We start from the raw sequence: 22,479 nt of genomic DNA, 5'->3' as shown, positions 1-22,479 counted from the left end.
GCCTTTGGAAAGGTCCAAAATGGAGGGTTAAATTACTTGGAAGTGAAACATGAAAGAAAGTCTGCAGATGCTATTATTTTAGTCAAAACACACCAAAAATGCTGGAGGAACTCTGCCGGTCTTTTCAGCGTCCATAAAAAGCAAAGATATATTGCCGATGTTTTGGGTCTGAGCCCTCCTTCAGGGAATAAGCAGAATGAGTCAGAACAGGAAACCTCAAAAGTCTCAGAATTCAGACATTGCTGGGTGGGGGAGGAATTCAGACCAACAAAAGGTGTAAATTGGATACAAGAGATGAGGTAAGAATTTATCAAGTTGGTGCGAAAGGAAACGGGGAAGGGAGGGACAGAGCTGGGGGAAGGCCATGGTGGAAGGGGTGGGGAGGGGGGAAGAGAAGAGGGTTTAACTGAATCCCAAGAAGTCGATGCTAATGCCATCTGGTTGGAGGGTGCCCCATCGGACGATGAGGTGCTGTTCCTCCAATTTGAGGGTAGTATCCGTCTGGCAGTGCATGAGACCATGGACAGTCATGTCAGCAAGAGATTGGGGTGGGGAAATAAAATGGGTGGACTTTGGGAGTTTGTCACTATTACGGCATATAGAGCCAAGATACTTAAAAGTCTGTGTCCAGTCTCCAATGTAGAGAAGACCAATGGGAGCACTGGATGTAGTAGATGACTCTTGCAGGTTCACAAGTGAAATGTTGCTTTACTTGGAAGAAATGTTTGGGGCCCCAAATGTTAGTGAAGGAGGAGTGAGGCAAGGGAGTCACGAAGGGAGCAGAACCTGCGGAAGGCAAGAAGGTGAGGAGAGGGAAATGTGTGTCCAGTGGTAGGATCACATAGGAGGTGGCGGAGGAGGATGTGTTGGATGTGGCGTCTGGTGGTGTGGTAGGTGAGGACAAGAGGTTCTTGTTGCGCATGGGGGCAGAAGAGCCTTGGGCAGATGTACGGGTGATGAAGGATATGCGGGTGAGCACCGAGTTGATGGTGCTAGATGGAAAGCCACATTTGAAGGGGGAGGACATCTCTGATATCTGGCATGGAAGTCTTCATCCTGGGAGCAGATGTGACTGAGACAAAGGGATTGAGAGAATGGAATGGAATCCTTACAGGAAACAGGATGGGAATTGGTGTAGTTGCGGTAGCTGTGTATTTTGGGGTAGGGGGTGGATTTGTCTTCTGAGATGGAGACCGATTGAGCAGTCCTATTGGATTCAAATCTGGCTCAGTGGAAGGAGGGAAGTCATAGTGGAAGGATATTTTTCTGTTTAAAGTCCTGTGACCAGTGGTATGCTGCAGAGATTCTTACTGGGTCCACTGTTGTTTGTCATCTATGTTAACAATTTGGATTGAAATATAGTTAATAAGATTAATAAGCTTGCAGATAACATCAGATTTGGTGGGGGGGGGGGTACTCAACAATGAAGGAGGATGTGTAATTTTTTTTAATGAAATCTAGGGGTGTCGAATGTAATTTATCTCTGACAGTCATATTGATGACTGAAACCAGGTCACATATTGCTCGATGAATGACAGACTGTGAAGATTGATATGAACAGAGACATCGGGGTCTTGGTGTTGTTCTTTGAAAGTGGAACTCAAACGGTGCGGTGAAGAAGGCATTTGGCATTTTAGCCGCCTTTGGGTGGGGTATTGAGTACAAAGATTAGGATCTTGTGATTTGAGTTCTGGTTGCCTATCCTTGGGAAGGACATCAATAAAATGGGAGACGAGATTCATCAGGATGTTGTTGGAATTAGAGGATTTGAGTTAGAGGGACAGATTGGGTAGGCTGGGTCTTATTCCCTGGAGTGAAGGAGACTGTGGTGTGATCTTCCTGAGGTTTATAAAAATCATGGTGTGCACATGTCTGTCTTTTTGCCAAGGTAGATGATTCTAGACCTGGAGGTGAGGGGGGAAAGATTTAGGTGGGCATGTGGCAAGTTTCTGTCAAAGATTGATAAAGGTGGTCTGTGTCTAGAATGAGCTGCCAGAGAAAGCTAGAAGTGGGCGCAATAACAATATTTAAAAGCTATTTGGACAGATGTATGGATTGGAAGAGTTATGGGCCAAATGCAGCCAAATTGGATAGCCCAGTGCGCCAACTTGGTCAGCATGGACATTGGGTCGACGGGATGTTCTCACTCAGCAAATCTGAGTAGAGCAAAGGGCAAAAAATGTGTGAAGAGGCTAATTGTGCACAAACATGTAATGGACTAAAATAAATGATCTACTGCTTAAAACCAGTGTAATTTGTGCAATACACAAAAGTGCTGGAAAAATTCAGCAGGTCTAACAACATCTATGGGAACTAAAAGGCAGTCACTGTTTCGGGCACGAGCCCTTTGGGCATTTTGTTAAAACAGGAAGATGACTTAATAAGGAATGGAAAGGGGGAGAAAGAAGAGAGGAGGAATGGGAAGAGGGAGGAGCACAGGCTGACATGCAAGGGGTTCATAGGTAGAAGCAGGTGGGAAGGTAGAAGAGAAGCTGAAAAGTGATAGGGATAGAGAAGTGATAAGGATAGGTAGCTCTGATAGGAGAAGGTATGGAAGAAAAGAGGCAGGGTAGGAAGAGTCAAATCAAGTTTGTCAACCAATTGTACAAGTACAACCTGATGAAAGAGCGTTCTCTGATCCTCAGTCCAAAGCACGCAGACAACACGCATACAGACAAACAAAACATATAAAGGACAAGTATTTCATCTCTACAAATAAATATCGTTTTAAACATATGAGAGTGTTAGATGGTAAATGTGAGTAGTTCCTTGGATAGAGACACCAGGGAAGGGGACGACACCAATATTGACTTTTCCAATTTCTGTTCAGTTGTCTCCATCTTTCTTCACAGCAACATACCCTTTAACTTCAAGTTTTAGTGTGAATTGTATGTTGCTGCGAAGAAAGATGGGTGGGGGGGGCACAACTGAATGGAGATTACGAAAAATTAATAATTGATGTTATCAGGTTGGAGACTAATGAGATGGAATACAAGGTATTTTGCAAGTGTTTCAGTTTGGCAGTTCCCAAGACCATCCACAGATGATAGAAAGGGGAGTGGAAGATGTGTCGAATGGTGCGATCCTGTTGTAGGCGGGGAAAATATTATATTGAGTGTGGAGGCTTATGGGCATGGCAGGTAAGGACGAGGAGAACCATGTCATTGTTTGGTCGGGGGAGCAGGGAAGATGTGCAGGAAATCAGGAGATAGGGTGAGGGCTGAGTTAACAAGTAGAGGGAAAGCCAATGTAAGTTCTCTCATTTTATTCCAGTGTGTTTTCATGTGCTTTATTTTTGAAATTTGTTATGCTAACATGTTCTTTTCTTTTCAAGCATTTGGAGCACAGCTATCTGCAATGCATCAACAACGGTAGGGGGAGGCTTTTACTTGTTTAGATGGTGAATCATAAGGTCATGTTTTAAATGGCATATGAATCGTTTAGTCATTTAATGTAGTTGATTTTAATTGGTTCATTTATTATTGAGAAATGGCTGCATAACTTAGTTTTATGACTAAGGGTTAAAGGTCAACATTGTGTAATGTACCAATTCCTAAACAAGATTGATGCAAACTGGGGTATTGTTAACATTCTTGGCTTGCAAATAGTTTATTGCTGTTCATATTTTACGTGAAGATCAAAACCTAATATAGTCTTCTGATAAATGGTGCTTAATTGAACCAGAGCTCACTGATTATAGCTTTCTGTCTCCAAATCAGACCCCTTTTAACTGTTCCGTATATGCCGTTGTATAGGATGATCTGCAAAACTTAAACATGTCTCCTTAAAATCAGGTTGTCCTATAGAAAGGGTTTAAAATTCTTAACTTGATGCCGCCATCTGGCATAATTCCCTTCTACGTCTGTTGTATCTGCATGCTTTGTACTGAGGATCAGAGAATGCTGTTTCATCGGGTTGTACTTGTACAACTGGACGAATAAACTCAACATTACTCTCCCTATCAGAGCTAGCTACCTTCTGCCCTCTCTTCCTATCACTTCTCAGCTTATCTTTTATCTTCCCTCCTGTTTCCATCTAGTGTATCATTTAAAATATAGAATTGAATAAATTCACTTTAAATAAAATAATTTTTGGAAGAGTCACGTGATGGAGTAGTGGCCGGTCAGGGAATTCCAGCCCTCTCTGGAAAAGTTGAAAAAAAAACACACAAAACACAAAGGTACAAGAATAAAAATTAAAACAAAGTAAAAGTAAAGGTGAGAAGAAAATGGCAGCGAAGAGAGAAAAGTCGAAAGCAACGGGAAGAAGAAAGAACGTCGGAAGAAGAAGGTGAAGGCCTTACCTGTCCGAGGAGGCCCGCCGCGGAGAGAGAAGCCCACTCCCTGAGGTCAGTGGAAACCTCGAACACAGAACTACAAAGATGGCTCATGGAGCCAAACAAAAGTGCGCAACCGCGCGTGCGCGAATGCTCACGCATATGTGATACACAAGACAATAACAACACTGACGGGAGGGGGGACCAGCTGAGGAGTCGATCTCCACAGCTGCAACACAGCAACAGGAAGAGAACACAGAAAACAACGAGAACAAGAAAGAAGAGAGCAAAAAGAAAACAAGGAAACAACAGATGGCCAACCCAGAGGAAGAAGAAGAACATAGAGAAATGGAAGAAGAAGGGAAAGGCAGGACAATAGATATATTTTTTTTAAAGAATATATGGAATCAGTAAAAGAATGGCAATTACAAGAATTTAATGAAATAAAAAGAATTAAGAGTGCAGAAGAAAAAATAAATAAAATGGAGACGGTCATATCAGAGATAGGAAAAAGAGTGGACAATGTGGAAGAACGAGAAATCGTAGAAATGGAAGTAGAGGACTTAAAAGAGAAATTAGAAGAATCTAATAAAGTTAGAGGGACAAGAGCTGTTAGCTCAGAAGATAGATATAATGGAAAACTATAATAGAAGAAATAATATAAAGATAGTGGGCCTTAAGGAAGATGAAGAAGGCAAGAATATGAGAGAATTTATAAAAGATTGGATCCCCAGGGTCCTAGGAAGACCAGAATTGGGAAGAAATGGAAATAGAGAGGGCACATAGAACCACTAGCCCCGAAACCACAGCCGCAGCAAAAAGATCCATTTTAGTACAACAGAGAAAATATATTGGAGAAAGCAATGAAGAAAATAAGAGAAGACAAAAAGCCACTGGAATACAAAGGTCAAAAAAAAATTTTCTATCCAGACATAAGTTTTGAACTCCTGAAGAAGAGGAAGGAGTTCAATACAGCAAAAACGATCCTATGGAAAAAAGGATACAAGTTTATGTTAAAGTACCCAGCGGCTTAAAGTAGTTATTCCAGGGCAACAAAACAGACTATTCTCGGATCCGGAGGAAGCACGAAAATTTGCAGAACAACTACAAAACAAGCAGAGAGATGAAGACATGTAATGAGAGTAAAAATGACCACGAACTATATGTATGTGTGTATATACATAGATGTGTATGTATATATGTGTGTACATGAGTGTATCCGTATTTAGAGGAAAATATATAGAGTATAGATAAGAATTAATAAGGGAATGAAAGGGAATAGAGGGAATAAGGAGGAAATTAAAAGAGTGGCCTTTGTTATATATGAAAATTGAAAACTTTTCCGGGGGGGGGGGGCTGGGTGGGGAGGAGTTATGGTCACTGCAAAATCATTTGATGCTTGCGAGTGAATTTGCAAATCCAAATGGAGAGGGGAGATGTGGTTGCCCGACAAGGGATAAAGGGCAACTCAGGAAGGGGAGGGGAGAATGGGGTTAAAGAAATTTTAGATAAATAAAATAATTTTTTTTAAAACAGCCACCATCTTCCTGCCGGCTCTGAAACAATCTCGCGTATGCCCCATTAGTTATTTGCGAAGTCTCAGTGCTCCTCCACGGGGACTATCCGCCCGGTCCAATTGCTACCGGTTCTGTATAGGCTTTAAAAGGCCTGTTACAGGAGCCGACAGTAATTGTTCATTTTAAAATATCCAAATAGAATTTAAACCTTTAAATGATCATTTGTTATTAAAAATGTTTTGATTTGCTTTTAACAGCATCCTCTGGTCAGCGGTGCCAGATTTTTTGGGGAGTGTTGGTGGGGGGTGTCTTATTCAAAGGCATTTACTCAAAACCAACATTTTAGGTTGAAATTCTGTGGATCATCCTAAACAGTGGCATATACAGAATTTTCCAGTGCAACATTTGCCCTTTTTACTATTTCCATTCCCACTAGATGCGCAGAGTCCTTCCAGGTGAAGTAGCAATTCGTTTGCACTTTTTCAAGTTTGGCATTGCATTTGATATCATGATGTGGTCTCAACACCACAATGCTAACTGATGACTGCTTTGTACAGCATCTCCTTTTAGTCTGCAAAGGCATCTGTTGAAGTTTGGCATTGCATTTGATATCATGATGTGGTCTCAACACCACAATGCTAACTGATGACTGCTTTGTACAGCATCTCCTTTTAGTCTGCAAAGGCATCTGTTGAAGTTTGTATGACCTTTCACTTGAATTGTCTCACACTCCCACCTGATTTTGGAGTGAACAAAAATATCTGCAGAAGCTGGGGTCAAGTACAGCACATGAACGTAGGTCATGCAGCATCATTAAAAGTAGACATCACTCAGCGTTTCAGGCTTGAGTCCTTCCTCAGGAGTGCCGAAAATCAGGCAGGCACCAAAATAAAAATATGGGGGGGGGGGCGGGGTTGGGAGGGAGAGGAGCACAGGGTAACAGGTAATAGGTGAATATGGATGGGAGGGTCGAAGAGAAATGAGCTGAGAAGCAATGGGAGAGAGGGCAGAGGCCTCAGAAAGATAGCTCTCTGATAGAGGGCTGTCTTTCTCATCTCTCTTTTGCCTCCCCCATTACTTCCCATCTGATTTTTCTTTGTCTTCTCGATTGCCCCAATGATCCCTAGAGTAAAGTTGAGGCATCTTGAAGCCCTCCTGCTTCATTGAAATTCATTACATTGAATTTAACAATTTTCAAGTAACCACTATATTCCCCTCTCCCCAGATAGCTCCAGCATTTTGCATTTTGCAAAATGGCATCAGCCATTGGTTTACTAACAAAGGTTACTTTTATTCTTTAATTCATTATAGTTGCATTGCTTTGAGCCTTGAAAATAGCCAGGGTGGAGTAAAACAAATATTTCAGATTGCATCAGCTTGCATTTTTGAACGTGTAATGTGTTCAGAGTTGGGCCACATTTTTAACTGCAAGTTTGGAGTGAACTGTACGGAATCACATTCTTATGTACATTGCTGTAAGAAAGATAGGGGGCTGGGGTGTGTAGGTAACCAAATCCTATTGGCTAAATTCTAACTTTTCTTTTTAAAACAAAAGGTCAATTGCAACAGAGGAGTACAAGGTTCCTGACAGCATGGTTGGATTCAGTAAGTAAATTGAAGTTCATTTTAGTTGATAGATATCTGGAAATGACACTTTGGCAATTCTTTCTACCTTCTTGATCTAACTACCTATTATATCCGCTCACTGGTCTTAATGCATCCATCCATTGTCAATAAGCTTCATTTTTCATTCCAAAAGATGGGAAACAAACCAATTTTACTTTTTGTTTTTAACTCCAGCCTCTTCGGGTGCAATCTTCAGTTGAAAGCTTGTATTTTGGTTGCTGGAAGCTAACTTTTTGACTCCTTTTTGCCCTCTGAGATTATTTACGACAGTAAAACCTCGTTAGAACGTGGTAGTTGGGGTCCAAGATTTCATACAGCATTGCAGCCAAGTCGCGGAACAGATGCACACATGTCAGTGTCCACAGATAGTCAAACCTAAATATCAGTTTTCAAAGGATCTGCTATCTATAAACTTAAAATTTCAATGAAAGAAAGCAAACACCTTTTAATATTGGTATTCTGAATTTTAATCAACTTATTTTCCAGAAAAATGGGAATTTTCCCCAATATTTTCCTTCAAAATGACCACTTAAAAGGAGTCTCCCTGCAGACTTTGGCCTGTATCTCTCCATTCCTTATCCTGTCAACCAGACCCAACTTTTCATTGACTTTGTAGCACTTCCTCTTGCCCATTTTGATTTTGTATTTCTGCACACTGTTGTTGTTTCTGATGAGATCCTGAGCGATTGATGTGACTTCCAGCACCAGGACTTTTTATAGTGATTTCACAAGTTGAGCCAAACAAAAGAACATACCGTAATTCATGTGGCACTATTTGATCAAATGCAGTGTTAAATAGGTGAGAAGTAAATTGACTTTACGATAATGGAGGTATTTTATGCAGATTAACACCACCTTCAAAGAAACTAAATTCAAGCTGTTAAATATACAAAATGTGAGTCAAACACCTCTATTAAAAATAAGTATTTAATTTATAATTTCAGTTGGTTCCCTTTGTCATCTTGATCAAAGAAACGGATTTTGAGGGCAAAACACATATCAAAAATCTGTCAAACCCCTCATTTTTTTCCATCCATCCATCCATCTTTCAAAATTTGCAAAGTTTGGGGTCCACAGACACCCATGCTGTAAGCGATTCCGCAGATTAACAAATTGTGTTCAAACAAAATGGTGTACCATTTACATGCTATTTACTCCTTGCCACATCTGCTATGGAGAGGCTTGTGTTTTTGTCAACTCCAGACTTAGACGACAAATTCTTTTCTGACTGGCTTCTCACAGTTCACCCTCTGTCATTGTGTCTTACAGCCACAGTGTCTTACAATGTCCACAGCCAGTTTTTTCATTACAATGCTTTACAAGGCCCCAAGTCCTGCACAAATCCTTTCTCCTTCATCTCCACTGTGCTCTCATTTGCATTAGCTGCATTCAGACATGCTGCCCCCTGGAAATAATTCCTTCTGGTAGATTATTGACCACTTTAAAAATGACATTTTTTGTATTCCCTAATGTCACCTGACCTGAGTTTAATTATGTATTTTTGAACATGCCTCAAAATTATTGTGCTTTTTTTTTTCTTGAATGCAAGTTTTAGATTTTTAAACAATGTACTGTTGGAAATGGACAGGTTTATTGAAATGGACATCTTTTGTTGCTCAAGTAACATTTGTCTACACCCTACCACATTTCTTCCTTGTCAATCAATGGCAATACTTATGTGCAGTAGTTGCTGCCTTTCTGCTGTGTTCAATACAGATTAGTTTGGAAGTCGTGAGTCATGAGCAAGACTCTACCTCATGGAATTTCCAGGTTAATCTGGAACTACAGTAGAATCCCCATTATCCGGCACCTATGGGGATTGCGGGTGCTGCATACATAAATTTTCCGGTTACATCGCCTATCTAATACACCTACATTAATAATACAGTTTAAAAGACAAAAGAAAGTGTAAATATGAAAAAAGAACCCGTATTATTTAGTTATGTAAAATTCACTTTAATCAGTTAATTTCTGTAACTAACAGGTTAGATTTAAATTCAAACCCCGGTCGCTGGCACAATAACAGCGCTGCATTGCCCATGCTGTTGCCATAATTAACCCACCCTCCCCTAGGTTTAAGGATAAAGCCTTACTTAATACTAATTAAGATAAAGTCTAACTAGTCAGGGATAGATGGGAAGACACTGCCATTCACCACTGAGGCAACCTCCATCAGCTGGCTGTTTATCCTGGACGCCACCATTTCATTCCAGTGCTTCTTTATTCAAATTTTATTGAAACAGCTGCATCACCAGGGCACTCTGCTGGTTGACTCATCTTCCAAGAATGTTTAATTTTGCGTGAGCACCTTCCTCATGCTGACAACCTGACTCGCCTCCATGCAAGTGTCCTGGTCAGTCCCTCGGCGCACCTTCCTCTCGCTGACAACCCAACTCTCTTCCATACAAATGGCTACAGTAAAAAGAATGTGCACTCATTAAGGGGCATTGCGAGTTCAGCAGGGCAAACCTGCGCTTTTTGAACAAAGTCTCAACGCTTCCCCATAGGGTCCATTGGCACAATCTTATTTATTTGAAATCTATTTATTCCTTTTTTTGCTAGTTTGAGTTTCCAGTTAATTGAATTCCCGATAATGGGGATTTTACTGGATTGAGGTTTTCTCTATCCAGTATTAACACTTTGAAGCCTTGACTATGTGGAGATCCTATGAATGATATTCTTGAATTTTTGGTTGACCATATTTCAGGGTTCAACAAAAATTGCAAATTTACCATAGCACACTTTGTATCTCTGTTTTGAAATGAGATTTAAAAGCTGAGGCTTCAGCCATTGGGAATTGGTTTCATATTGAAACGAGGCTTTTTGTTCCTTTCTTCCATGTCTTTGCTCTTCATCTCTCCCTCTGGGGTTTCCAATTGGTTATCCTTCAGCCCAACTTTCCTCAATGCTGTTAAGGAGAAGCAAGCTCACTAGCATAGCTCGTAGGTGTGTAGGAAGAAGTAAAAATTACTGCCCCCTAGTTATTCTGAATTGGCACAGTGTTATATGTGGAAAAATTACTGTTGTAAACATTGTAAAGATTTTGGTTTAATGTAAACATTGTAAAGATTTTGGTTTAAAGTTGTACTTTTTATAAAAAAAACCTCAGGAGCATAATATTAAAAGTAATGTGTTCTTCTTTTAGTAATTGGTAGAGGAGGAGAGCAGATTTCACGTATACAGCAAGAGTCTGGGTGCAAAGTACAGATTGCGCCTGGTAAGATTTTTATTCATTTTTAATTTTTTTCCTCTGCTTGTTAGCTGGGTAAGCACTTGTGTTTATTTGTATTTAAAACCATGTAAAACTAAGTTTTAGTTAAGAACCTGATGCTGTTGTGAGACTTGCGGAGAGTTATCAAAAACATTTTTAAGAAATTCTATTGGAGTTTGTTGTTCAATAATTAATTTATTGATTAAGAATATATGACTGTTTATTTGAAACCTATTTATATTGTACATTTCCACTAATCCTGAGGATTTGGTTTAACTTCATTTAAACACAGCATTATTTAAAAAGAAAATGTGGGGCTTCAAAGCAAATCAGGCAACATCCTTGGCGAGAAACACAATCATGGTTTCAAGCCCATGGTCTTTCATCAGAGTTGAGATTTGTAGCATTTTTTACTTTCCAGTTACTGTATTCCATATCAATTTCATGCATTAATAAATTAAATGCCATGTGCATTTTCAAGCCATTCAGATCATGTGTATATTACCATATATACTCATGCAATCGTCGTTTTTGGGGTCAAATTTGGGGGAGGTCGACTTTTACACAGGTCATACTTTTGACTACAGTAAATATCTGTATCGTTCAAGACATCGGGAGCTTGGATGGCTGGGATAGATGGTAAATCTACATTTGGGGTGTCGGGAACTTGGAAGGGCGGACATCTGGGGCCACAAATGGGGGGTTGACCTTTACGCGGATCATATGGAAAACACACGATTTAAAAGGGAGGGGTCACTATTGCACCATCCCCATGGTGCTCCACAGTAAACGCTCCACGTTAATTTAATTTTATTACCTTTCATCATGCCCACATCCTCCTCCTTTCTCCCTGATGTACTTGATTTCCTCTTAAATACTCTAATGTCTTAATTGGCGAATATGTCCATAATCTTAGAAATTGCAGTGTCATCTTTGAATCTTTTGCATTGCATTTATAGATTCCCACATTTCAGGTTATATTTTTCAGAATGAATCCTGGTGCTTTAAGCTGCTTTTTTGCTTTCAGTGTTTGCTAAGTCAGGGTTCCTTGATTCTTTTGTTCCTCCGTTGTATCAAGGCTATTTTTTTTTTAAATGTCCCTTCTACCAAAATGAAAATCCATATAATTCAGGAGTGGCCCAAACATTTTTGGTTGTGGGCCACGTGCAGAAAAATATAGGACTCATAGGTCAAACAATATTAAGCCCAGCAGTTTTGAACCAGTTAGACTGCAAGAAGAACATTTTTAGACCAGAAAATTCCTGTACCATCAAAAATTCATTTTCTAGCAAAATTACTGTATGACTGAACAATTTAACTGTTCACATTTTAGTAGTTTATTGATGTGCTCATATATTACAGTAGGCATATCTATTGCTCTTTAAATACAATAAAACTCATTCCAAAAATAGTGCAAAATAAAAAGCTGGGTGCAAAATAAGAGCAAGAGAAAAGATGAAGAAAGGACCAGGCAATCTCCAACATTCCTCCACAACTCTTCGTGAATTTCGATAATATCCCAGAGGCTGGTGAAGAAGCCGGCTGTGCTGTGACGCCACACCTCTCTCTGTAACTGGATCCTGCACTTCCTAATGGAAAGACCACAGTCTGTCTGGGTCGGTAGCCGAATATTATGCACCGTCACGCTGAGAACTGGTGTACCTCAGGGCTGTGTGCTCAGCCTGCTGATATACATGCTACTGATCCGCAACTGCATCGCCAGATCTAGATCTGACAGTGTTAACAAGTTTGCGGATGACACAACAGTCGTTGACCTCATCAGCAACAATGATGAGTCGCACTACAGAGAAGTGGAAAATCTAGTGAAATGGTGTGAGAATAAAAATGAATCTCAACGTGGACAAGATGAAGGAGATGATCAGGAGGACAAGGGACGACCACCCTCCACTACACATCAACATTCTAGTAGAAAGAACGGAGAGTACCATGTTCCTTGGAGTTCACTTAACTAGTGTCCTATCGTGGACATTCAACATCTCATTTGTCAGGAAAGCGCAACTGCAACTGCACTTCCTGAGAAGACTGAAGCAGGTAAGGATACCGGTCACCATTATGTCCTATAGGAGCTCAGTCGAAAGCGTCCTGGCTGGCTGCGTCACAGCGTGGGTATGGTTGCTGCAAAGATCAGAGGACAATCCATAGGAAGTGGCAGAGATAATCACTAGAGTCTTCGCATTTATGCCCCCACCCCCTCCAAATCATCGACATGATCTACTGGGATCGTTGTCTGAAGAGCGCCCGCAACATCATTGAGGACCCTTTCCACCCTGCACGCAGTATCTTTCAGCTCCTCCTGTCGGGGAAGAGATGCAGGAGTATTAGATTCCCACAGAGAGTGAGAATGCTGAACACCCAAAGGAACTGCTCACATTAAACATCCAAGACTCTCATTTGTACGAAACAATATTTATTTTCATAGATTTAATGCTTGTCCTACGTATGTATTATTTGTATGTGTGTGTGTTATGTCTGGTTGTATGACTGCATGTTTTTGCACTGAGGACCGGAGAATGCTGTTTCGTCGGTTTGTACTTGTACAATCAGATGACAATAAACTTGAATACTGTTCATGGCCCAAGAGTCCTCCTTTGTTATCATGATGCCATATGTAAATCTGTAATTGTCTATTAAATATAGACTATTAAAGTTTATAGATTCCTTGCAAATCAAACAAAACACATATGTGGAAAAGGTATTAAATCTCCCACTGTCTAAAATTTTCGACACTCTTGATATTTTCCGTCTTTTTGGTTCCACCATGTTTAATCAACTGAGGTAAGAGTTTTTTAACTGAGGTAAATATTTTTGTCGATGAGTAACATTGCAACTGTTAGACTATGTTTCAAAATGGCATCGACATCTCGTGTTGAAAATAAGGCAATGGACGTGCAGTCCAATTGTTAAGACACTATGTTCTAATGGGCCATATTTAATTTTATTTTTATAATTCACCCTGGGCCTGGGAACCGTAGTTTGGTATTCCTTGCTATCATCCATCCCATCTGCACATTATTCTTTTGATATTCTTGGCAAATTTTGTTCACACCTTTCACCTTAATACGGTCAAGTTATATGTGCAATTGGTATACAAGCGATCTCTTCATCAATATCTGTGAAACACCACTTTCTTTGTCCACTTTGTTTTCCAGCCATTTTGTTATAATTTTGACTCTCTGTGACTCCACTCAATTTGATCTTCTGTGAATTTCATTTTCAGACAGTGGCGGTTTGCCAGAAAGGTCTTGCATGTTGATGGGCAACCCTGATTCTATTGTGTAAGTGTATTTAAAGATACTCTGATGTCGTGATTCAAGGTGCCTGGCTATATTTGTGTCTGTAAGCTTTATGCAGTCAGATCTAATTTAACTAAATTTCATAACTTATTGACTATGAATGTTTATTTTCTTTTATTCTATCCACCATTTTCATCCTTGGGTGTCCTAGAGCTGCAAAGAGATTACTTGATCAGATAGTTGAAAGGGGTCGAATTGGTCCAGGTACACACCATGGGGATGGAGCTGGCACATCTGTGCAGGAGATCATGATTCCTGCAAGCAAGGCTGGGCTTGTGATTGGAAAAGGTGGAGAAACAATCAAGCAGTTGCAGGTAAGATTGGTGTTTGCTGTTCTTGCTTAACTTTCAAAGTACTATGATCCTGTCATTCAATACTTGCAACAGTGGGTACATGGAATTATTCTGTTGCAAAATAGGAACGTGCTGGAGTGAAGATGGTGATGATTCAAGATGGACCTCAGCCAACAGGATCAGACAAACCACTTCGAATAACAGGAGATCCATATAAAGTACAGGTAGGGCATAACACTTCGTTTTTTTGGTGTATATTGGTATTATTGGGAGGGTTCAAAGTGTAAGTACTTTTTTGTATTTTCTTTTATAGCAAGCTAAGGATATGGTGATGGATTTAATTCGTGACAGAGACCAAGGGGGTTTTAGAGAACAGCGTAATGAATATGGATCTCGTGTGGGAGGAACTAATGAAACATTGGATGTAAGTGCAAAACACAATGCCTGAAAGTGGCCATGTTTTGTCAAAAGCTGTACTCCAAGAACAAAAATAATCCTGAGCTTCGATGATTGTATTAATTTGTTTGGTTTGTATTTAAATATATACGTTTGGCTAGTTTATTGTCGTCAACGTATATTTCTCCAGTTTCTCTACAGCTTCAACCAGTCTTGTCTGTAGGGTCTACTTGTGGTAGTGTATACTAATTTATTTCTCTATTAGATCCCTGTACCTCGATTTGCTGTTGGTATTGTAATAGGGAGAAGTGGAGAAATGATAAAGAAGATACAGAATGATGCTGGGGTGAGGATTCAATTCAAGCCAGGTAAATTTAATACAACTTGGTTTTCTCCAAAGTGAATAAAAGTATACTTCATACAGTAGAAGTCTGAAAATCCAGGCTGCTCAGGGATTGGGTTGGTCTGGATTTTCTGGTCTCTTTGCCAGTATTTTTAAAATTCAAATTTAAAGAGGAATAAAAAAGAGATGATTTTATAGTTTATTTATTAGAAAATATAATGCTTCGTTTATCAAAATGAGTAGTTTTAAGTAAAAAAAATAAAGTCATCACTTGACAAAAATCCAAACAACCTTTTTTACTCCAAAAAAAAGTGTGTACTGCTTGAAATTGTTTAAAAATGAACATTATAGAAGAAAAATACAAATGAAAGCAGGTTATTTAATACACATTAATTATTTTCAGTCTAGTGACGAAAGCCAGCTAAATTTAAGTTTGACAGTTTACGAAAAGTCCAGATTCTCAGATCGTCTGGATTTTTGGACCTCTACTATATCTAGTGAATCTGTAAAACAAACTGAATAACTTGTTTTTTAAATCTGAAGATGACGGGACGACTCCAGAAAGAATAGCTCAGATCTTGGGCCCTCCAGACAGATGTCAACACGCTGCTGAAATATTAAGAGACCTCCTGCGAAGTGTGGAGGTTAGGTTATAAGTGTTTTTAAGTATGCCATTTCAATGCTTTTGGCCGGAATGCTACTGTACCGTTGAACGAAGCTGGGGAACGTGTTTGTGGACACTGTCTTTAAACCGTGGGTTTCAAGTTCTTTCGTCCTGCTTGTAGGCTGGCATGCCCCCTGGTGCTAGTGGTCCTGGTCCTGGCCGAGGAAGAGGTAGAGGCCAAGGGAACTGGTCTATGCCCCCACCTGGTGGACTGCAAGAGTTCACTTTCACAGTACCAAGCAATAAGACGGGCATTATCATCGGCAAAGGTGAGGTCTTGTAATGAATGGTAGCAAATCAGTGAACACAAAAGAGTTCAGCAGAGAACCGTTGGAATTAATTCCACTTTCCAACCTTAGCATGCCGCTCTGTAGGTCACAGTGACATCCTCATCCAGATACCCTTTAACCCTATAACCACTTACAGCACAGAACAGGCCAGTTCGGCCCGACTCGTCCATGCCGTAGCAAATCCCCACCCTCCTCGTCCCACTGACCAGCACCCGGTCCATCCCCCTCCAGTCCCCTCCTATCCATGTCTTTCCTTAAATGTAACCAATGATCCCGCCTCGACCACGTCTGCCGGAAGCTCATTCCACATCCCTCTGCGAAAAGAAATTTCCCCTCATGTTCCCCTTATAATTTTCCCTCCTTCTATCTTAAACCATGCCCTTTAGTTTGAATCTCCCCCACTTAATTGAAAAAGCCTATCCACATTGACTCGGTCTGTCCCTTGTAAAATCTTAAACACCTCGATCAAGTCCCCTCTCAATCTTCTACGCTCCAGAGAATAACAATAACAAAAGTTTCTGCCTCCATCTCCCTTTCAGAAAAATAAGTATCAGCCTTCCACTGTTTTCAGATGGAACATAAAAACATCCTCAACTCTCTTGTTTTATCAATTAATTTAAACATCCTCAACTCTCTTGTTTTATCAATTAATTTAAACATCCTCAACTCTCTTGTTTTATCAATTAATTTAAACATCCTCAACTCTCTTGTTTTATCAATTAATTTAAACATCCTCAACTCTCTTGTTTTATCAATTAATTTAAACATCCTCAACTCTCTTGTTTTATCAATTAATTTAAACATCCTCAACTCTCTTGTTTTATCAATTAATTTAAACATCCTCAACTCTCTTGTTTTATCAATTAATTTAAACATCCTCAACTCTCTTGTTTTATCAATTAATTTAAACATCCTCAACTCTCTTGTTTTATCAATTAATTTAAACATCCTCAACTCTCTTGTTTTATCAATTAATTTAAACATCCTCAACTCTCTTGTTTTATCAATTAATTTAAACATCCTCAACTCTCTTGTTTTATCAATTAATTTAAACATCCTCAAATCTCTTGTTTTATCAATTAATTTAAACATCCTCAACTCTCTTGTTTTATCAATTAATTTAAACATCCTCAACTCTCTTGTTTTATCAATTAATTTAAACATCCTCAACTCTCTTGTTTTATCAATTAATTTAAACATCCTCAACTCTCTTGTTTTATCAATTAATTTAAACATCCTCAACTCTCTTGTTTTATCAATTAATTTAAACATCCTCAACTCTCTTGTTTTATCAATTAATTTAAACATCCTCAACTCTCTTGTTTTATCAATTAATTTAAACATCCTCAACTCTCTTGTTTTATCAATTAATTTAAACATCCTCAACTCTCTTGTTTTATCAATTAATTTAAACATCCTCAACTCTCTTGTTTTATCAATTAATTTAAACATCCTCAACTCTCTTGTTTTATCAATTAATTTAAACATCCTCAACTCTCTTGTTTTATCAATTAATTTAAACATCCTCAACTCTCTTATCAATTAATTTAAACATCCTCAACTCTCTTATCAATTAATTTAAACATCCTCAACTCTCTTATCAATTAATTTAAACATCCTCAACTCTCTTATCAATTAATTTAAACATCCTCAACTCTCTTATCAATTAATTTAAACATCCTCAACTCTCTTATCAATTAATTTAAACATCCTCAACTCTCTTATCAATTAATTTAAACATCCTCAACTCTCTTATCAATTAATTTAAACATCCTCAACTCTCTTATCAATTAATTTAAACATCCTCAACTCTCTTATCAATTAATTTAAACATCCTCAACTCTCTTATCAATTAATTTAAACATCCTCAACTCTCTTATCAATTAATTTAAACATCCTCAACTCTCTTATCAATTAATTTAAACATCCTCAACTCTCTTATCAATTAATTTAAACATCCTCAACTCTCTTATCAATTAATTTAAACATCCTCAACTCTCTTATCAATTAATTTAAACATCCTCAACTCTCTTACCAATTAATTTAAACATCCTCAACTCTCTTATCAATTAATTTAAACATCCTCAACTCTCTTATCAATTAATTTAAACATCCTCAACTCTCTTATCAATTAATTTAAACATCCTCAACTCTCTTATCAATTAATTTAAACATCCTCAACTCTCTTATCAGTTAATTTAAACATCCTCAACTCTTGTTTTATCAATTAATTTAAACATCCTCAACTCTTGTTTTATCAATTAATTTAAACATCCTCAACTCTTGTTTTATCAATTAATTTAAACATCCTCAACTCTTGTTTTATCAATTAATTTAAACATCCTCAACTCTTGTTTTATCAATTAATTTAAACATCCTCAACTCTTGTTTTATCAATTAATTTAAACATCCTCAACTCTTGTTTTATCAATTAATTTAAACATCCTCAACTCTTGTTTTATCAATTAATTTAAACATCCTCAACTCTTGTTTTATCAATTAATTTAAACATCCTCAACTCTTGTTTTATCTATTAATTTAAACATCCTCAACTCTTGTTTTATCTATTAATTTAAACATCCTCAACTCTTGTTTTATCAATTAATTTAAACATCCTCAACTCTTGTTTTATCTATTAATTTAAACATCCTCAACTCTTGTTTTATCTATTAATTTAAACATCCTCAACTCTTGTTTTATCAATTAATTTAAACATCCTCAACTCTTGTTTTATCAATTAATTTAAACATCCTCAACTCTCTTGTTTTATCAATTAATTTAAACATCCTCAACTCTCTTGTTTTATCAATTAATTTAAACATCCTCAACTCTCTTGTTTTATCAATTAATTTAAACATCCTCAACTCTCTTGCTTTATCAATTAATTTAAACATCCTCAACTCTCTTGCTTTATCAATTAATTTAAACATCCTCAACTCTCTTGCTTTATCAATTAATTTAAACATCCTCAACTCTCTTGCTTTATCAATTAATTTAAACATCCTCAACTCTCTTGCTTTATCAATTAATTTAAACATCCTCAACTCTCTTGCTTTATCAATTAATTTAAACATCCTCAACTCTCTTGCTTTATCAATTAATTTAAACATCCTCAACTCTCTTGCTTTATTAATTAATTTAAATCTGTGTTCTTAATTGGCATTCTCTCTGTCAAGGAAAATTATTTCTTGTTCATGCTGCAAAGGTCTTATACTTTTAAATCCCTCCTTGCTTTCTTGGAAACAAAGGGGATTTCAACTTTACTCAGTCTCTGCTCATAACTGATTCTCATATCTTTACATGTCTTTGACATCCCTTTCTGAGACTCCATGTTCTTGTAATCATAAGGCCACACAATAAATACTCCTAGTGGTGGAGTAACCATTGTTTGATAGGTTCTACGGTGACTTCCCATTATTAAATGCAGCTAAAAACACGATGCTGGAGAAACTCAGCATGTCGAGCAGTCTACTTTATATAGCAAAGACACAGATACAGAATCAACATTTCGGGCTTGAATCTTCTGTGGTGCTTGGATTAACTTGCTCCGCTCATTAAATACAACTGTCCCTTTTGTCATTGGCCTGGAAAGCACCTCCATTGTGGTGAAATCTATCACAGACAAATGAAGACATTTTACTTCCACCATTGTGTTATTATTTAGAAGTCTTAGTAACATGGTAAACAGATCAAGTTCAAATTGCATTTTGTCATTTTTTTTAAACAAAAGATTACTGCCTATTCCTTGGTTTAAGTCGATATTTTTATTTCCTTGAATTTCTGCTATTTGTGCTTCAGGGGGTGAGACTGTAAAAGCAATTAGTCAACAATCAGGAGCACGGATTGAGCTCCAGAGAAACCCACCTCCAAATGCTGATCCCAATTTTAAAATGTTTATAATTCGCGGATCAACTCAGCAGATTGACTATGCCAGACAACTTATCGAAGAGAAGATTGGGGTAAGTTCTTAATGTAGCTGATAGCATAGTTTCTTTTAATGAAACTTACCACATTTTTAAAGTAAATTCCATGTTCAAGCTCTGCTTTTATGATCCATTGTTGCAGACTGACATCTTGTTTGTAAATTACGTAAATGGATTGTCCTGTCTTGGTTTTGTAGTTCAACGTTTGCTTACTCTATTGGAGGAAGTTCCCAAAAATCACTCTTCAGTTCGTCAATGTCCAGTATTGACGCAAGCTTGTGTGCTGAGAAATAAGTTATTCTACCGTGAACAATTTTTATGGAAGTCATTGATTAGATTCAAAGCAGAGTTTGATTATTCAGTGGTTGAAGGATCAGTTAGCTCTTACACTTGTAAAACAGCATCTAACATCTGCCTGCACCTGAACTGGAGGGGGAACCAATATCCTGGTGGGCAGGTTTGCTAGAGCTATTGGAGAGGGTTTTAATTAGTTTGGGGGGGGGGGGGTTGGAATTAGAATTGTTCAGGGGAGAAGGACAAAAGCATAATGCTTTATGCTCTGAATTGGTGAGGAAGGACAGGCAGGGACAAAACATAAAAGTAGCCAGTTGGAGGATTTCAAATATGTCTATTTCAACAGTAGGAGAATTAGGAATAAAGGGGATGAACGTAGAGCTTGGATCAGTTGTGGCTGTTACTAACACTTGGCTGGAGGAAAGACGAGGTTGGCCGATGCAGGTACCGGCATTCATTGTATGTTTTAAAAGATTTAAGATGGAAGGTAGGAAAAAGAGGCGGGGGAGGAAAGTAGCATTATTGGTCAGGAATAATATCACGGCAATAGAATGTGACGCTGCAGCAGAGGGAGTGTTCACTGAGTCAGAGTGGGTGGAAGTCAAAAATAGGAAGGGAGCTATCACTGCTGGGAGTAGTCTATAGGCCATCAAATAGTCCTTGGGACACTGAGGAGTAGGTAAGCAGGCAGATTTTGGAATGATGCAGGAAATACAGGGCTGTAGTTATGGATGATTTCAACTTTCCTAATATTGACTTGCATCTAACTGATTGCAAGAGGGATGAGTGGAGCTGAATTTGTCAGGTGTGTGTGTTCAAGAAGGATTCCTGGCACAGTTTTTGGACAGGCCGACTAGAGGAGAGGCCACATATTGGATCTGAATCTGGGGAATGAACCTAGTTTGGTGGGGGAGCATTTTGGTGAGAGTGACCATAAATCCCTTAGCTTCAACATCGCTATGGAAATGGATAAAATAGTCAAACTGGGGAAGGAGCTAAATATGAAGGGATAAGCCAGAGCTAGTGAGAATAAATTGGAAACCAATGTTTAAGGGTGAAAGTACAGAAGTAATGTGGAAGAATTTCAAGACCACTTGTGTTGAGTTCAAGATAAGTTTGTCCCACTGGGACAAGGAAAAGATGATAGGAAAAGGGAACTGTGGCTAACGATACCAGTCAAACAACTAGTCAAGAGGAACAAGGAAGCAGACATTAGATATAGGAAACAGGAAGGCTCATGAGAAGTCTGTGCTAGCCAGGAAGGAGCTTAAGAATGACTTGGGTGAACTCTAAGGGGGACAGGAGAAGGCCTTGGCCTGTAGAATTAAGGAGAACCCCGAGGCGTTCTATGCGTATGTGAAGAACAAAAGGACATCAAGATTGAAGGTGTGGCCACTAAAGGATAAAATAAGGAACACGTGCCTGAAAGTTGTGGAGGTCCTAAATGAATACTGCGCATCAGAATTCACAAGAGAAAAGGAAGTTGATCAGGGCAAGGTCAAAATTAAACAGGCCTGTGAGCTGGACAATCTGGAGATTAAGGAAGCAGAAGTGTTGGATCTTCTTAAAAACATCAAGATTGATAAGTCCCTGCACAGATTGATAGGATAGTTAAGAAGGCCTATGGAATGCTGGGATTCATTATTAAGAGAATTTAATTCAGGAGTAACGAGGTCGTTGCAACTCTCCAAAATCCTTGGTTGGACTATACTTAAAAGTTCAGTTCTGGTCACCTCATTATATGAAGGACGCAGAAGCTATGGAGGGTGTAGAGGAGATTTACCAAGATGTTGCCTGGATTGGGAAACCAGTCTTATGAGGCAAGGTTTGCAGAGCTGGGACTTCTCTTTAGAGGGTAGAAGGATGAGAGGAGAGGGCAAGAGGCATAGAAAGAGTGGACAGCCAGCACCTTTTTCCCAGGGCAGGACCAACAAATACCAGAGGACAAGTGTACAAAGTTATGGGAGGGAGATTTAGGGGAGACATCAGGGTATTTTTTTTAACTCATTTCTGGGTGCCTGGAATGGTGGTGGAGGCTGAAACATTGGGAACATTTAAGACACTCTTAGACACCTGGATGAAAGAAAAATAGAAGGTTATGAGGTAGGGTTCAGTACTTTTTTGGAAGGAATATATGGGCCAGCACAACATTGGGGCCGAAGGGGCTGTACTGTGCTGTGTTCTATGTTCCTGAGTCTGAAATAAGTGTGCTTCACAATGTCTGTTTGCAGCAAGTATTGGAAGAGGCAAAAAGAGACCAAAGACAGGTCTGTGAGGAATTGTTGCCCAGTGGAGCTCACTGACCAGCCACAATATTAAATATGGTACCTTA

The 22,479-nt window shown here is 38.7% G+C and overlaps 1 protein-coding gene across 4 annotated transcripts in view; it reads left to right on the top strand.

The window, feature by feature from the left end:
• The window catches only part of fubp1 (far upstream element (FUSE) binding protein 1), a 49,654-nt gene that overhangs the window by 12,595 nt on the left and 14,580 nt on the right, over positions 1–22,479 (top strand). For all 4 annotated transcript variants that reach the window (XM_069939313.1, XM_069939310.1, XM_069939312.1 and 1 more), the window contains exons 4-14: positions 3,335–3,371; positions 7,349–7,398; positions 10,565–10,636; positions 13,869–13,926; positions 14,096–14,258; positions 14,363–14,461; positions 14,551–14,661; positions 14,899–15,001; positions 15,520–15,620; positions 15,762–15,909; positions 19,729–19,889. In XM_069939313.1, coding sequence (XP_069795414.1) covers positions 3,335–3,371; positions 7,349–7,398; positions 10,565–10,636; positions 13,869–13,926; positions 14,096–14,258; positions 14,363–14,461; positions 14,551–14,661; positions 14,899–15,001; positions 15,520–15,620; positions 15,762–15,909; positions 19,729–19,889 — 1,103 coding nt within the window. The remainder of the gene's footprint in view (positions 1–3,334; positions 3,372–7,348; positions 7,399–10,564; positions 10,637–13,868; positions 13,927–14,095; positions 14,259–14,362; positions 14,462–14,550; positions 14,662–14,898; positions 15,002–15,519; positions 15,621–15,761; positions 15,910–19,728; positions 19,890–22,479) is intronic.

The sequence above is a fragment of the Narcine bancroftii genome, chromosome 5 (assembly GCF_036971445.1).
Source record: "Narcine bancroftii isolate sNarBan1 chromosome 5, sNarBan1.hap1, whole genome shotgun sequence".
Taxonomy (NCBI): Eukaryota; Metazoa; Chordata; class Chondrichthyes; order Torpediniformes; family Narcinidae; genus Narcine; species Narcine bancroftii.
This window is presented reverse-complemented; position numbering and strand designations above follow the sequence as displayed.